At 46.4% G+C, this 16534-nt stretch overlaps 1 protein-coding gene and 1 long non-coding RNA gene across 6 annotated transcripts in view; one reads left to right on the forward strand and one right to left on the reverse strand.

The window, feature by feature from the left end:
• The first annotated feature begins 1156 nt into the window (after nt 1–1156).
• Nucleotides 1157–1899, forward strand: LOC127916312 (uncharacterized). Its single transcript, XR_008094322.1, has 3 exons — nt 1157–1306; nt 1590–1732; nt 1768–1899. It is a non-coding gene; the product is annotated as an uncharacterized LOC127916312 (long non-coding RNA).
• Nucleotides 1900–4076: 2177 nt separating this feature from the next.
• The window catches only part of dysf (dysferlin, limb girdle muscular dystrophy 2B (autosomal recessive)), a 352696-nt gene continuing 340238 nt past the window's right edge, over nt 4077–16534 (reverse strand). For all 5 annotated transcript variants that reach the window (XM_052497966.1, XM_052497965.1, XM_052497963.1 and 2 more), the window contains 6 exons: nt 15006–15147; nt 10349–10448; nt 8608–8780; nt 7082–7191; nt 5448–5595; nt 4077–5197 (listed from right to left, as the gene is read on the reverse strand). In XM_052497966.1, coding sequence (XP_052353926.1) covers nt 5138–5197; nt 5448–5595; nt 7082–7191; nt 8608–8780; nt 10349–10448; nt 15006–15147 — 733 coding nt within the window. In that variant the 3' untranslated portion in view covers nt 4077–5137. The remainder of the gene's footprint in view (nt 5198–5447; nt 5596–7081; nt 7192–8607; nt 8781–10348; nt 10449–15005; nt 15148–16534) is intronic.

Raw genomic sequence — 16534 nt, forward strand, 5'->3', positions numbered from 1 at the left:
ATCTAGATGAGTTTATTAATAATAAAGGCTCTGTATCTAGATGAGTTGATTATTAATAAAGGTTCTGTATCTAGATGAGTTTATTAATAATAAAGGCTCTGTATCTAGATGAGTTGATTATTAATAAAGGTTCTGTATCTAGATGAGTTTATTAATAATAAAGGCTCTGTATCTAGATGAGTTTATTAATAATAAAGGCTCTGTATCTAGATGAGTTGATTATTAATAAAGGTTCTGTATCTAGATGAGTTTATTAATAATAAAGGCTCTGTATCTAGATGAGTTTATTAATAACAAAGGCTCTGTATCTAGATGAGTTGATTAATAATAAAGGTTCTGTATCTAGATGAGTTGATTAATAATAAAGGCTCTGTATCTAGATGAGTTTATTAATAATAAAGGCTCTGTATCTAGATGAGTTGATTAATAATAAAGGCTCTGTATCTAGATGAGTTTATTAATAAAGGCTCTGTATCTAGATGAGTTGATTATTAATAAAGGTTCTGTATCTAGATGAGTTTATTAATAATAAAGGCTCTGTATCTAGATTAGTTGATTAATAAAGGTTCTGTATCTAGATGAGTTTATTAATAATAAAGGCTCTGTATCTAGATGAGTTTATTAATAATAAAGGCTCTGTATCTAGATGAGTTTATTAATAAAGGCTCTGTATCTAGATGAGTTGATTAATAAAGGTTCTGTATCTAGATGAGTTTATTAATAAAGGCTCTGTATCTAGATGAGTTGATTATTAATAAAGGCTCTGTATCTAGATGAGTTTATTAATAATAAAGGCTCTGTATCTAGATGAGTTGATTATTAATAAAGGCTCTGTATCTAGATGAGTTGATTAATAATAAAGGCTCTGTATCTAGATTAGTTTATTAATAATAAAGGCTCTGTATCTAGATGAGTTGATTAATAATAAAGGCTCTGTATCTAGATGAGTTGATTAATAATAAAGGCTCTGTATCTAGATGAGTTTATTAATAAAGGCTCTGTATCTAGATGAGTTGATTAATAACAAACAAAACGGTAAATGAATACTCGTGAACATACGCAACATAATATAATACTCAACAGAAAATATAAAACCAGTTGACTTGAATACAGTTTATTTTGTATATTGATACATAATGCACAAATATATACTGCTCTCAAAACAGAAATCACTTCATTAACATTTCTATAATTCTGTCAGGTAGCAATACTGTGAAGGCTAAATGATTCTTTAAGGCAGCAATACTGTGAAGGCTAAACGATTCTTTAAGGTAGCAATACTGTGAAGGCTAAACGATTCTTTAAGGTAGCAATACTGTGAAGGCTAAACGATTCTTTAAGGCAGCAATACTGTGAAGGCTAAACGATTCTTTAAGGCAGCAATACTGTGAAGGCTAAACGATTCTTTAAGGCAGCAATACTGTGAAGGCTAAACGATTCTTTAATAAGGTAGCAATACTGTGAAGGCTAAACGATTCTTTAAGGCAGCAATACTGTGAAGGCTAAACGATTCTTTAAGGCAGCAATACAGTGAAGGCTAAACGATTCTTTAAGGCAGCAATACAGTGAAGGCTAAACGATTCTTTAAGGCAGCAATACTGTGAAGGCTAAACGATTCTTTAAGGCAGCAATACTGTGAAGGCTAAACGATTCTTTAAGGCAGCAATACTGTGAAGGCTAAACGATTCTTTAAGGCAGCAATACTGTGAAGGCTAAACGATTCTTTAATAAGGTAGCAATACTGTGAAGGCTAAACGATTCTTTAAGGCAGCAATACTGTGAAGGCTAAACGATTCTTTAAGGCAGCAATACTGTGAAGGCTAAACGATTCTTTAAGGCAGCAATACTGTGAAGGCTAAACAATTAACAGTATATAACGGCAAGTTGTTCTAGTGAAGAGGGACAGTCATCTTGGGTAACAGCATTGGACTGACAGTCACTGAGGGCTTCGGGTCCTCATTCCAGCAGGATTGTCTAGGCTTTATAGCTAAACACGTTGCAGTAAAAGTATTATCTATAAGGCTTTTGGCAGCTACATATTTAAAGATACATACTGAGAATTTTTTTTTTTTTTTTTTTTTTGGGGGTCACAATGATCACCAGCCACTTGTTTTGGGAAACAACAGAGGGATTTTCCATAAGCCTTTGGGGGGGGTGCCAGCCACTTATTTATCTATCTATCTATCTATCTATCTATCTATCTATCTATCTATCTATCTATCTATCTATCTATCTATCTATCTATCTGTCTGTCTGTCTGTCTGTCTGTCTGTCTGTCTGTCTGTCTGTCTGTCTGTCTGTCTGTCTGTCTGTCTGTACATTACTTTGATCATGGTTTGCATTTGTAGGCTATAACAGTACATTCACTTTGGCAAAACCTGAACTGAAAAAAAATGTGTGTGTGTGTGTCTCACACGCAGCATGATATCTAATAATCACCAGCCTCCGAACACGATGAACAAATCCATGACTTAACCCAGCACAGGGAACAAGGGAAAGTTGAAAGAGACGAGGGAGGAAGATCTATCCCCCTCTCTGCATGAAGAAAAGAAGATAGGAGCGCCTAGCTGTGAAAAGAGGGCAAGATTTTCTTGACGACATGAAGGGGAAGGAGGGATGAAAGAGGAATTAGAGGGAGGGAGAGAGAGAGAGGAGGGATGAAAGAGGAATTAGAGGGAGAGAGAGAGAGAGAGGAGGGATGAAAGAGGAATTAGAGGGAGAGAGAGAGAGAGGGGAGGGATGAAAGAGGAATTAGAGGGAGAGAGAGAGAGAGAGGAGGGATGAAAGAGGAATTAGAGGGAGAGAGAGAGAGAGAGAGAGAGGAGGGATGAAAGAGGAATTAGAGAGAGAGAGAGAGAGAGAGAGAGAGGAGGGATGAAAGAGGAATTAGAGAGAGAGAGAGAGAGAGAGAGAGAGAGAGGAGGGATGAAAGAGGAATTAGAGAGAGAGAGAGAGAGAGAGAGAGAGGAGGGATGAAAGAGGAATTAGAGAGAGAGAGAGAGAGAGAGAGAGAGAGGGATGAAAGAGGAATTAGAGAGAGAGAGAGAGAGAGAGAGAGAGAGAGGAGATGAAAGAGGAATTAGAGGGAGAGAGAGAGAGAGAGGAGGGATGAAAGAGGAATTAGAGGGAGAGAGAGAGAGAGAGGGATGAAAGAGGAATTAGAGGAGAGAGAGAGAGAGAGGAGGGATGAAAGAGGAATTAGAGGGAGAGAGAGAGAAAAAAAGAAGGAGGGATGAAAGAGGAATTAGAGGGAGAGAGAGAGAGGAGGGATAAAAGAGGAATTAAAGGGAGAGAGAGAGAGAGAGAGGAGGGATGAAAGAGGAATTAGAGGGAGAGAGAGAGAAAAAAGAAGGAGGGATGAAAGAGGAATTAAAGGGAGAGAGAGAGAGAGAGGAGGGATAAAAGAGGAATTAAAGGGAGAGAGAGAGAGAGAGGAGGGATGAAAGAGGAATTAGAGGGAGAGAGAGAGAGGGATAAAGAGGAATTAAAGGGAGAGAGAGAGAGAGAGAGAAAAAAGTAGGAGGGAGAGAGAGAGAGAGAGGGATGAAAGAGGAATTAAAGGGAGAGAGAGAGAGGAGAGGAGAGGAGGGATGAAAGAGGAATTAAAGGGAGAGAGAGAGAGAGGAGGGATGAAAGAGGAATTAAAGGGAGAGAGAGAGAGAGAGAGAGAGAGAGAAGGGAGAGGAATTAGAGGGAGAGAGAGAGAGAGAGGGATAAAAGAGGAATTAAAGGGAGAGAGAGAGAGAGAGAGAGAGAGAGAGGAAAGAGGAATTAGAGGGAGAGAGAGAGAGAGAGGAGGGATGAAAGAGGAATTAGAGGAGAGAGAGAGAGGAGGGATAAAAGAGGAATTAGAGGGAGAGAGAGAGAGGAGGGATAAAAGAGGAATTAAAGGGAGAGAGAGAGAAAAAGAAGGAGGGATAAAAGAAGAGAAAGAGAAAAAAAGAAGGAGGGAGAGACATTAAAGGGAGAGACATTAAAGGGAGAGACATTAAAGGGAGACAGGGAATCAACGTGAACGGGGAGGGTTCAATACTGGGGCGAGACCAGGGTAGGAACACACAGACACACAGACTGAACTCTCTTAATTGAATTTTATAGTATTATTTTTGCAGATGATTGATGGAAAAGTGTTGTGCCATGAACAGAAGAGGATGCCAGTGACAGCTACCAGGCTACGTGGTGGGAGATTTCAAAGATCAGACGAGGAGATGTGGGGAAGTAATTTGTTGATGCGTTGCAAAGTTCTTTCTCTCGTTTCCACTCTCATTTAAACTTTAACGGGTTAGTCGTACACCAACGGTCAAAAAGTTTTTAGCACACCTACTCATTCCAGGGTTTTTCTTAATTTGAACTATTTTCTACATTGTAGAATAACAGTGAAGACATCAAAACTATGAAATAACGCCATGTGGAATCATGTAGTAACCAAAAAAGTGTTAAACAAATCAAAATATATTTGATATTTGAGATTCTTCAAAATAGCCACCTTTGGCCTTTGTTGGCAAGAAAAACCTAGGTATTTTCTAAAACCTTTGAATCTGTAGGTATTTTCTAAAACCTTTGAATCTGTAGGTATTTTCTAAAACCTTTGAATGAGAAGGTATTTTCTAAAACCTTTGACCGGTTTGTGTTTACTGGATGATTTTATCCAGAGCAACTCACAGGAGCAATTAGGGTTAAGTGCCTTGCTCAAGGGCACATCGAGAGATTTTCCACCTCGTCGGCTCAGGGATTTCAACCAGTGACTTTTCAGTGGCTGCCAACAGCAAACTAGCTCGGCTACCCTGCCACCCTCCAGCTCTTCTTCTTCTCTCTTTTAGGTTATTCAGTCAGTTGATCTTTTCTTTGGCTTTTCTCTTCCTCTGTGGTTTTCATCTCCTTCTCTTCCTCTGTGGTTTTCATCTCCTTCTCTTCCTCTGTGGTTTTCATCTCCTTCTCTTCCTCTGTGGTTTTCATCTCCTTCTCTTCCTCTGTGGTTTTCATCTCCTTCTCTTCCTCTGTGGTTTTCATCTCCTTCTCTTCCTCTGTGGTTTTCATCTCCTTCTCTTCCTCTGTGGTTTTCATCTCCTTCTCTTCCTCTGTGGTTTTCATCTCCTTCTCTTCCTCTGTCGTTATCTTTTTTTATTTAGCTAGTTGTTCATTTAGTTCCTTTAGCAGGTCCACTGAACGGTCCGACCATCTTCATGGCTGCATAGTTCTAGATGTGAGAAGAGAGAGGGAATTAAATAACACGCACACACACACGCACGCACGCACGCACACACGCACGCACACACGCACACACACACACACACACACACACACACACACACACACACACACACACACACACACACACACACACACACACACACACACACACACACACACACACACATCCCTTATATTAGGAAACAGAGACATACACCCACCCACCCACCCCTACACACATCCCTTCATCAACTCACAGGGAAGGAGTAGAGGAAGACTCCGATGAAGAGGAAGAGGAAGAAGAGGAGGATGAAGAGGAGGATGAGGAATTTGTATCTCCCCCATAGGATGTACTTTAACGTCTTGTAGGGAGAGGAGAACCACAGGAACGATGTCTCAGGACGTCTGGAGAAAAGAGAGAGAGGAGGGAGAGAGAGAGGGGAGAGAGGGGAGAGAGAGATGGGAGAGAGAGGGGGAGAGAGAGGAGAGAGAGAGAGGAGAGAGAGGGGAGAGAGAGGAGAGAGAGGGAGAGAGAGAGAGAGAGAGGGGAGAGAGAGAGGGAGAGAGGGGGGGGGAGGGAGGGGAGAGAGAGGGGAGAGAGGGGGGAGAGAGAGGGGAGAGAGATGGGAGAGAGAGGGGGAGGGGAGAGAGGGGAGAGAGAGGGGGAAGGGTATAGCGGGGGAGGGAGGGGAGAGAGAAGAGCGAGATCCAGAGAGAGAAATATTCATTAGTATAACAGGAAGTACTGCAATGTCTTCCAAATAAAACACATATTTAACAGATGTTATTGTGGGTGTAGTGAAATGCTTGTGATACTAGCTCCAACAGTGCAGTCATATCTAATAACACACAACAATACAAACAATTATAAAAGTACAAGAATGGAATATAATAAACAAAGAAAGGTCCGTCTGTAGCTCAGTTGGTAGAGCATGGCGCTTGTAACGCCAGGGTAGTGGGTTCAATTCCCGGGACCACCCATACGTAGAATGTATGCACACATGACTGTAAGTCGCTTTGGATAAAAGCGTCTGCTAAATGACATATATTATTATTATTATTAGTATATTAATATAATGTTGGACTTCGGAGTATAAATATACAATGTATTCAGACCCCCGTTCCCACATCTCATCACGTTACAGCATTTTTCTAAAAATTGATTAAATCGTGGTTTTTTTTCAATCTTCAATCTTTCATCAATCTTACAAAAAAAATACCCAATTTTTCTAATGTACATTTATTAAAAACTATTGAAATATCACATGTAAATAATTATTTGAGGACCGTCACTCAGTACTTCAGCACCTTCGCCAGCGATTGCAGCCTCAAGTCTTCTTGGGTAAAATTCTACAAGCTTGGCACACCTGTATTTGGGGAGTTTCTCCCATTTCTTCTCTGCAGATCCTCTCTCTCTAGAGATGTTTGATCGGGTTTGGCCACTCAAGGATGTGAACACTAGTCTTTTTATTTTTTTATATAATTAGCATACATAAATTAAAACCAGTTTTTGAATTGTCATTATGTGCTATTGTTTGTAAATTGGGGGGGGGGGACAATTTAATACATTTTAGAATAAGGCTGTAATGTAGAGAATGTTTTGGGGGAAACTGTCTGAATTCTTTCCTGTAATTTACATGTGATAGGATATTTAGACATTATGGACAGTCTGTGGACGGAATATTTAGGGAACAATGTCTCTGGCTGACTAGATGACACCATTTCTGAGAGCCTCTGTCAAGTGTCCTGGGAACTTTTCGAGACTACGACATGTCTGGGACAGAACAGGACATAGACGACAGCGAATGAAGTAGACGGTGTGGTTCAGCCGAACGTGAATCAAGGCTCAGTAAGTTTTAATTTTGAGATCAGAGGAGGACAGGTGACTCACTGTGGATCCTCCAGGTGAGGGTTCATGTTTGGTTCATCTCTGCCCTGTCCTGCTGGTCTCTCATCCTGTTCCTGTTCTGTAACTATCTCTAGAGACATCTCCACTTTACCCTAGGGGGAGAGGGTGGAGGGAAAAGAGGGAGGAGGGGAGGAGAAGGGAGGGAGAAGAGGATGGGGAGAAGAGGGAGGGAGAAGAAGATGGGGAGAGGAGGGAGGGAGAAGAGGGATGGGGAGAAGAGAGATGGGGAGAAGAGGGAGGGAGAAGAGAGATGGGGAGAAGAGGGAGGGAGAAGAGGGAGGGAGGGAGAAGAGAGGGAGAAGAGGGATGGAGGGAGAAGAGGGATGGGGAGAAGAGAGATGGGGAGAGGAGGGAGGGAGAAGAGGGAGGGAGAAGAGAGATGGGGAGAAGAGGGAGGGAGGGAGGGAGGGAGAAGAGGGATGGGGAGAAGAGGGATGGAGGGAGAAGAGGGATGGGGAGAGGAGGGAGGGAGAAGAGGGAGGGAGAAGAGAGATGGGGAGAAGAGGGAGGGAGGGAGAAGAGGGATGGGGAGAAGAGAGATGGGGAGAGGAGGGAGGGAGAAGAGGGATGGGGAGAAGAGAGATGGGGAGAAGAGATGGGGAGAAGAGAGATGGGGAGAAGAGGGAGGGAGGGAGAAGAGGGATGGGGAGAAGAGAGATGGGGAGAGGAGGGAGGGAGAAGAGGGATGGGAGAAGAGGGAGGGAGAAGAGAGATGGGGAGAAGAGGGATGGTGAGAGGAGGGAGGGAGAAGAGGGATGGGAGAAGAGGGAGGGAGAAGAGAGATGGGGAGAAGAGGGATGGGGAGAGGAGGGAGGGAGAAGAGGGATGGGGAGAAGAGAGATGGGGAGAGGAGGGAGGGAGAAGAGGGAGGGAGAAGAGGGAGAAGAGAGAGGGAGAAGAGGGATGGGGAGAAGAGGGAGGGAGAAGAGGAGGGAGAAGAGGGAGAAGAGGGAGGGAGAAGAGAGATGGGGGAGGAGGGAGGGAGAAGAGGGAGGGAGAAGAGGGATGGGGAGAAGAGGGAGGGAGAATAGAGAGAAGAGAGATGGGGAGAGGAGGGAGAAGAGGGAGAAGAGAGATGGGGAGAGGAGGGAGAAGAGGGAGAAGAGAGATGGGGAGAGGAGGGAGAAGAGAGATGGGGAGAGGAGGGAGAAGAGGGAGAAGAGAGATGGGGAGAGGAGGGAGAAGAGGGAGAAGAGAGATGGGGAGAGGAGGGAGGGAGAAGAGGGAGGGAGAAGAGGGAGGGAGAAGAGAGAGGGAGAGGAGGGAGGGAGAAGAGGGAGGGAGGGAGAAGAGGGAGGGAGAAGGGGGAGGGAGAAGAGGGAGGGAGAAGAGGGAGGGAGAAGGGGGAGGGAGAAGAGGGAGGGAGAAGAGAGATGGGGAGAAAAGAAAGGAGGGGCATACCCATTTAAGGGAAATATGAAGAAGCTTAACTACTAAAAATAAAATAATCTTAACGTCCTGTCCGTCCGTCCGTCCGTCCGTCCGTCTGTCTGTCTACGTCTACTCACGGCGATGATCTTCTCGCCGTTGCTGTCACACACACACGGCCACCAGCCCTTGACCGTCTTCTGTTGGAACAGCGACACCAGTTTATCCTGTCCCTGTGACAGTATGTCTAAGGTACACTTCTCTGGGGATTTGGCTGGTCGTTGCATGTGATGAAGATCCATCTCTAGACAGCCTGGAGGAAGAAGAGAACATCCCTTTATTGTACGACTGGAGAATGGGAGAACGAGAGAAATGGAAGAGCGAGAGAGAGGGTGGGGGGAACGAGAGAAATTAAAGAAGAGCGAGAGAGAGGGGGACGAGAAAATGGAAGAGAGAGAGGGGGTGGAGAACAAGAGAAATGGAAGAGAGAGGAGAATGAGAGAAATGGAAGAGAGAGAGTGAGAGAGGGGGATAGAGAGAGAAATGGAAGAGAGAGAGAAAGAAAAATGAAAGAGACAAATGGAAACAAGAGGGAGAGAGTGAGAGAGAGAGAGAGAGAGAGAGAGAGAGAGAGAGAGAGAGAGAGAGAGAGGGAAGGGAAGAGAGAGAGGAGAGAGAGACAGAGAAAGAGAGGAAGAGAGAGAGAGAGAGACAGAGAAAGAGAGGGATGGAAAGAGAGAGAAAGAAAGAAGGGAGAGGGCTATAAAACAGAGAAACCAACATCCCTTAGAATGTGCTGACAGCATTACAATATCACAGCAGAATTGAGAAGATATCTGCTATCTATCAGTCATCTGTAAACTGACACACACACACACACACACACACAAAAAAAACACACAAACTCACACACACACACAAAACAGGAATGTCTTCACACAGCATGGACACACACACACACACACACACACACACACACACACACACACACACACACACACACACACACACACACACACACACACACACACACACACACACACACACACACACACACACACTGTTTTCACAGCGGATGAACATGTAGATCAACTGTAGAAATGTCTACTGTGCAAGTAGCAAGTGTGTGTGGTTCACACAAGGGTTGAGATGGACAGAAACACACACACACATCAGGTTCCTATCAGTAGTGTGTTTCACTGGTTCTGTTCTTGTCGTGTCAGAGATGACTAATGGGGCATTTAACAGACCTGTGGTTAAAAGAGGGATGGAGGAGAAGATGGAATGGACATGGAAAGGAGTCAGTCATATATATATATTCAGTGTATATAATGTATAGTGTGAGAGAGAGAGTGAGAGAGAGTGAGAGAGAGAGAGAGAGAGAGAGAGAGAGAGAGAGAGAGAGAGAGAGAGAGAGAGAGAGGAGAGAAATGTGAGAGAGAGAGAAAAAGAGAGAGAGGGGGAGAGAGAAATGTGTGTGTGTGAAAGAGAGAGAGAGAGAGAGAGAGAGAGAGAGAGAGAGAGAGAGAGAGAGAGAGACAGAGAGACAGGAGAGAGGAGAGAGAGATGGGAGAGAGGAGAGACAGAGAAAGAGAGGGAGAGAGAGAGAGAGAGCGAGAGAGAGACAGTGAGAGAGAGGGAGGAGAGAGAGACAGAGAGATGGGAGAAAGGAGAGACAGAGAAAGAGAGGGAGAGAGAGAGAGAGAGAGCGAGAGAGAGACAGTGAGAGAGGGGGAGGAGAGAGAGAGCGAGAGAGAGACAGTGAGAGAGAGGGAGGAGAGAGAGACAGAGAGATGGGAGAGAGGAGAGACAGAGAAAGAGAGGGAGAGAGAGAGAGAGAGACAGATAGAGAAAGTGTGATGGATACACCCCCCCTGTTACCGAGATAGTCATCAAAAGAGAACTTGTCGTTGTCCCAGATCTGAATGGTGATTTTAGGAGGAACCTTCATCTCGTTCTTATCCAGACTCCAGAAGTGTTCCTAAAGGAGAGAGAAGAAGAAGATTATTAGATAGAAGAGGAGAGAAGAAGAGGAGAAAGGAGGAGTAGGTGAGGAAGGAGGAGAGGAGATGAGAAAGGAGGAGTAGGGGAGGAAGGAGGAGGGGAGAAAGGAGGAGTGGGGGGAGGAAGGAGGAGAGGAGAAAGGAGGAGTAGGGGAGGAAGGAGGAGAGGAGATGAGAAAGGAGGAGTAGGGGAGGAAGGAGGAGGAGAGGAGAAAGGAGGAGTAGGGGAGAAAGGAGGAGTAGGGGAGGAAGGAGGAGGGGAGAAAGGAGGAGTAGGGGAGGAAGGAGGAGTATGGGAGGAAGGAGGAGGGGAGAAAGGAGGAGTAGGGGAGGAAGGAGGAGTAGGGGAGGAAGGAGGAGGGGAGAAAGGAGGAGTAGGGGAGGAAGGAGGAGGGGAGAAAGGAGGAGTAGGGGAGGAAGGAGGAGGGGAGAAAGGAGGAGTAGGGGAGGAAGGAGGAGAGGAGAGGAGAAAGGAGGAGTAGTGGAGGAAGGAGGAGAGGAGAGGAGAAAGGAGGAGTAGGGGAGGAAGGAGGAGAGGAGAAAGGAGGAGTAGGGGAGAAAGGAGGAGTAGGGGAGGAAGGAGGAGGGGAGAAAGGAGGAGTGGGGGAGAAAGGAGGAGTAGGGGAGGAAGGAGGAGGGGAGAAAGGAGGAGTAGGGGAGACAGGAGGAGTAGGGGAGGAAGGAGGAGAGGAGAAAGGAGGAGTAGGGGAGACAGGAGGAGTAGGGGAGGAAGGAGGAGAGGAGAAAGGAGGAGTAGGGGAGGAAGGAGGAGTAGGGGAGGAAGGAGGAGAGGAGAAAGGAGGAGTGGCGGAGAAAGGAGGAGAGGAGAAAGGAGGAGTGGGGGAGAAAGGAGGAGTAGGGGAGGAAGGAGGAGGGGAGAAAGGAGGAGTAGGGGAGACAGGAGGAGTAGGGGAGGAAGGAGGAGAGGAGAAAGGAGGAGTGGGGGAGAGAGGAGGAGTAGGGGAGGAAGGAGGAGAGGAGAAAGGAGGAGTGGGGGAGAGAGGAGGAGTAGAGGAGGAAGGAGGAGAGGAGAAAGTAGGAGTAGGGAAGAAAGGAGGAGAGGAGAAAGGAGGAGTAGGGAAGAAAGGAGAAGAGGAGAATGGAGGAGGAGAGTAGAAAGGAGGAGAACGTAGAAGAAGGAGCGGAGGAGAAACAGACTGCATATTACCACTGAGTGGTGTCAACTGTCATTACAATGTTACTTGGACCATAACACACAACCATCCACACGCCACTGTCAGACAGTGTCATCCTCGCCAGACACCATCAGCAGGCTCTCTGACAGCAAGACTGATACATACACACACTGGGGAGAAAATGACTTGATATACTCCCTCAACACTGTCCAGATAATGAAGACTTCACAACTACACACTACAATGTGTTTAAATACACACCATGGCAACCACACAGGGATACACGACGTAAACACAATGCAGACATTGGGATCATTTGGATATATTTCAGTTGCCTTCGACTGACGTTTTATGTTAGAGATTGTTTTTCTGGACGTTGTTTTGATATAGTTAGTCCACTTCTCTAACAACTAAACTGGGTGGGAACAGACATGTCGTTGTCATGACCCCGAGTAGAACTATCCTGATGTCCTTGAGAGGTGTGAGTGAGGTGTGAGTGAGGTGTGAGTGAGGTGTGAGAGAGGTGTGAGTGAGGTGTGAGAGAGGTGTGAGAGAGGTGTGAGAGAGGTGTGAGTGAGGTGTGAGAGAGGTGTGAGAGAGCTGTGAGTGAGATGTGAGTGAGGTGTGAGAGAGGTGTGAGAGAGGTGTGAGTGAGGTGTGAGAGAGGTGTGAGAGAGCTGTGAGTGAGATGTGAGTGAGGTGTGAGTGAGGTGTGAGTGAGGTGTGAGAGAGGTGTGAGAGAGGTGTGAGAGGTGGAGTGAGGTGTGAGAGAGGTGTGAGAGAGCTGTGAGTGAGATTACATTTACATTTACATTTAAGTCATTTAGCAGACGCTCTTATCCAGAGCGACTTACAAATTGGTGCATACACCTTATGACAACCAGTGGAACAGCCACTTGCATCTAAATCTTGTTGGGGGAGAAGGATTACCTACCCTTACTTACCCTATCCTAGGTATTCCTTGAAGAGGTGGGGTTTCAGGTGTCTCCGGAAGGTGGTGATTGACTCCGCTGTCCTGGCGTCGTGAGGGAGTTTGTTCCACCATTGGGGGCCAGAGCAGCGAACAGTTTTGACTGGGCTGAGCGGGAACTGTACTTCCTCAGTGGTAGGGAGGCGAGCAGGCCAGAGGTGGATGAACGCAGTGCCCTTGTTTGGGTGTAGGGCCTGATCAGAGCCTGGAGGTACTGAGGTGCCGTTCCCCCTCACAGCTCCGTGGCGAGCACCATGGTCTTGTAGCGGATGCGAGCTTCAACTGGAAGCCAGTGGAGAGAGCGGAGGAGCGGGGTGACGTGAGAGAACTTGGGAAGGTTGAACACCAGACGGGCTGCGGCGTTCTGGATGAGTTGTAGGGGTTTAATGGCACAGGCAGGGAGCCCAGCCAACAGCGAGTTGCAGTAATCAAGACGGGAGATGACAAGTGCCTGGATTAGGACCTGCGCCGCTTCCTGTGTGAGGCAGGGTCGTACTCTGCGGATGTTGTAGAGCATGAACCTGCAGGAACGGGACACCGCCTTGATGTTAGTTGAGAACGTCAGGGTGTTGTCCAGGATCACGCCAAGGTTCTTAGCGCTCTGGGAGGAGGACACAATGGAGTTGTCAACCGTGATGGCGAGATCATGGAACGGGCAGTCCTTCCCCGGGAGGAAGAGGAGCTCCGTCTTGCTGAGGTTCAGCTTGAGGTGGTGATCCGTCATCCACACTGATATGTCTGCCAGACATGCAGAGATGCGATTCGCCACCTGGTCATCAGAAGGGGGAAAGGAGAAGATTAATTGTGTGTCGTCTGCATAGCAATGATAGGAGAGACCATGTGAGGTTATGACAGAGCCAAGTGACTTGGTGTATAGCGAGAATAAGAGAGGGCCTAGAACAGAGCCCTGGGGACACCAGTGGTGAGAGCGCGTGGTGAGGAGACAGATTCTCGCCACGCCACCTGGTAGGAGCGACCTGTCAGGTAGGACGAATCCAAGCGTGGGCCGCGCCGGAGATGCCCAACTCGGAGAGGGTGGAGAGGAGGATCTGATGGTTCACAGTATCGAAGGCAGCCGATAGGTCTAGAAGGATGAGAGCAGAGGAGAGAGAGTTAGCTTTAGCAGTGCGGAGCGCCTCCGTGATACAGAGAAGAGCAGTCTCAGTTGAATGACTAGTCTTGAAACCTGACTGATTTGGATCAAGAAGGTCATTCTGAGAGAGATAGCGGTAGAGCTGGCCAAGGACGGCACGCTCAAGAGTTTTGGAGAGAAAAGAGAGAAGGGATACTGGTCTGTAGTTGTTGACATCGGAGGGATCGAGTGTAGGTTTTTTCAGAAGGGGTGCAACTCTCGCTCTCTTGAAGACGGGAGGGACGTAGCCAGCGGTCAGGGATGAGTTGATGAGCGAGGTGAGGTAAGGGAGAAGGTCTCCGGAAATGGTCTGGAGAAGAGAGGGAGGGGATAGGGTCAAGCGGGCAGGTTGTTGGGCGGCCGGCCGTCACAAGACGCGAGATTTCATCTGGAGAGAGGGGAGAAAGAGGTCAGAGCATAGGGTAGGGCAGTGTGAGCAGAACCAGCGGTGTCGTTTGACTTAGCAAACGAGGATCGGATGTCATCGACCTTCTTTTCAAAATGGTTGACGAAGTCATCTGCAGAGAGGAGGAGGGAGGGGGGGAAGGATTCAGGAGGGAGGAGAAGGTGGCAAAGAGCTTCCTAGGGTTAGAGGCAGATGCTTGGAACTTAGAATGGTAGAAAGTGGCTTTAGCAGCAGAGACAGAGGAGGAAAATGTAGAGAGGAGGAGTGAAAGGATGCCAGGTCCGCAGGGAGGCGAGTTTTCCTCCATTTCCGCTCGGCTGCCCGGAGCCCTGTTCTGAGATGTGAGTGAGGTGTGAGAGAGGTGTGAGAGAGGTGTGAGAGAGGTGTGAGAGAGGTGTGAGTGAGGTGTGAGAGAGGTGTGAGAGAGGTGTGAGTGAGATGTGAGTGAGGTGTGAGAGAGGTGTGAGAGAGCTGTGAGTGAGATGTGAGTGAGATGTGAGAGAGGTGTGAGAGAGGTGTGAGTGAGAGCAGGTGTTTTGTTCAAGCTCCGTTCTAAAACACCTGAACACCTCCTCTCCTCCCTCCCTCCCCTCCCCTCCTTCCTCTCTCCCTTCCATCCCTCCCTCCCCTCTCTTCCTCCCTCCTCCTCCTTCCTCCCTCCCCTCCTTCCTCTCTCCCTTCCATCCCTCCCTCCCTCCCTCTCTTCCTCCTCTTCCTCCCTCCTCCTCCTTCCTCCCTCCCTCCCTCCCCTCCTTCCTCTCTCCCTTCCATCCCTCCCTCCCTCTCCCTCTCTTCCTCTCCTCTCCTCCCTCCCTCCCTCCCCTCCCTCCCTCCCCCCCCTCCCTCCCTCCCTCCCTCCCTCCCTCCCTCCCTCCCTCTCCTCTATCTCACCTTCCTCTCGATGGTACAGAGTTGTTCGGCTGGTAGGTAGTGGAAGGGGAACAGGAACCTCCAGTTGAAGTTTCCCTCTCCTCCTAGAGAGCGATAGTGGACGTCTGTCTTCTGTTTATGGTCTTCGTGACCGTGGAGCCACCTGCAACACAACAGGTAACATTCAGGATCAATGAGTTTCAAAACGGTTTTCAAGAGTTCACAACACATCCCAAACCAAAGTTTAAACTAACACGACATTGGGAATGAGGGTTCTTGTCATAACACTTCAAAAAATGTCTGCTTGTTTATGCCATCTGAACGTGTCAGTTCTCATCTGCAGCAATATTCTGACAATTATCACATTTGGTCATGTAATGTGGGATGTTTAGGTCATGTAATGTGGGATGTTTAGGGTATGTAATGTGGGATGTTTAGGGTATGTATGTAATATGTAATGGATGTTTAGGGTATGTAATGTGGATGTTTAGGGTATGTAATATGTAATGGATGTTTAGGGTATGTAATGTGGGATGTTTAGGGTATGTTTTTAGGTATGTAATGTAATATGTAATGGGATGTTTAGGGTATGTAATGTGGGATGTTTAGGGTAATGTAATGTGGGATGTTTAGGGTATGTAATGTAATGGGATGTTTAGGGTATGTAATGTGGGATGTTTAGGGTATGTAATGTGGGATGTTTAGGGTATGTAATGTGGGATGTTTAGGGTATGTAATATGTAATGGATGTTTAGGTATGTAATGTGGGATGTTTAGGTATGTATGTAATGTAAATGGGATGTTTAGGTATGTAATGTGGGATGTTTAGGGTATGTAATGGGATGTTTAGGGCATGTAATGTGGGATGTTTAGGGTATGTAATGTATGTTTAGGGTATGTAATGTGGGATGTTTAGGGTATGTAATGTGGGATGTTTAGGTACATGTAATGTGGGATGTTTAGGGCATGTAATGTGTGGGATGTTTAGGGTATGTAATGTGGGATGTTTAGGTATGTAATGTGGGATGTTTAGGGTATGTAATGTGGGATGTTTAGGTATGTAATGTGGGATGTTTAGGGTATGTAATGTGGGATGTTTAGGTATATAATATGTAATGGATGTTTAGGGCATGTAATGGGGATGTTTAGGTCATGTAATGTGGGATGTTTAGGGCATGTAATGTGGGTATGTAATGGGATGTTTAGTTTAGGGTATGTAATGTGGGATGTTTAGGTATGTAATGTGGGATGTTTAGGTATGTAATGTGGGAAGGGCATGTAATGTGGATGTTTAGGGTATGTAATGTGGGATGTTTAGGGTATGTAATGTGGGATGTTTAGGGTATGTAATGTGGGATGTTTAGGTCATGTAATGTGGGATGTTGTGGGATGTTTAGGTATGTAATGTGGGATGTTTAGGGCATGTAATGTGGGATGTTTAGGGTATGTAATGTATGTTTAGGTATGTAATGTGGGATGTTTAGGGTATGTAATGTAATGGGATGTTTAGGGCATGTAATGTGGGATGTTTAGGGTATGTAATGTGGGAT

The sequence above is a fragment of the Oncorhynchus keta genome, chromosome 35 (genome assembly GCF_023373465.1).
Source record: "Oncorhynchus keta strain PuntledgeMale-10-30-2019 chromosome 35, Oket_V2, whole genome shotgun sequence".
NCBI lineage: Eukaryota > Metazoa > Chordata > Actinopteri > Salmoniformes > Salmonidae > Oncorhynchus > Oncorhynchus keta.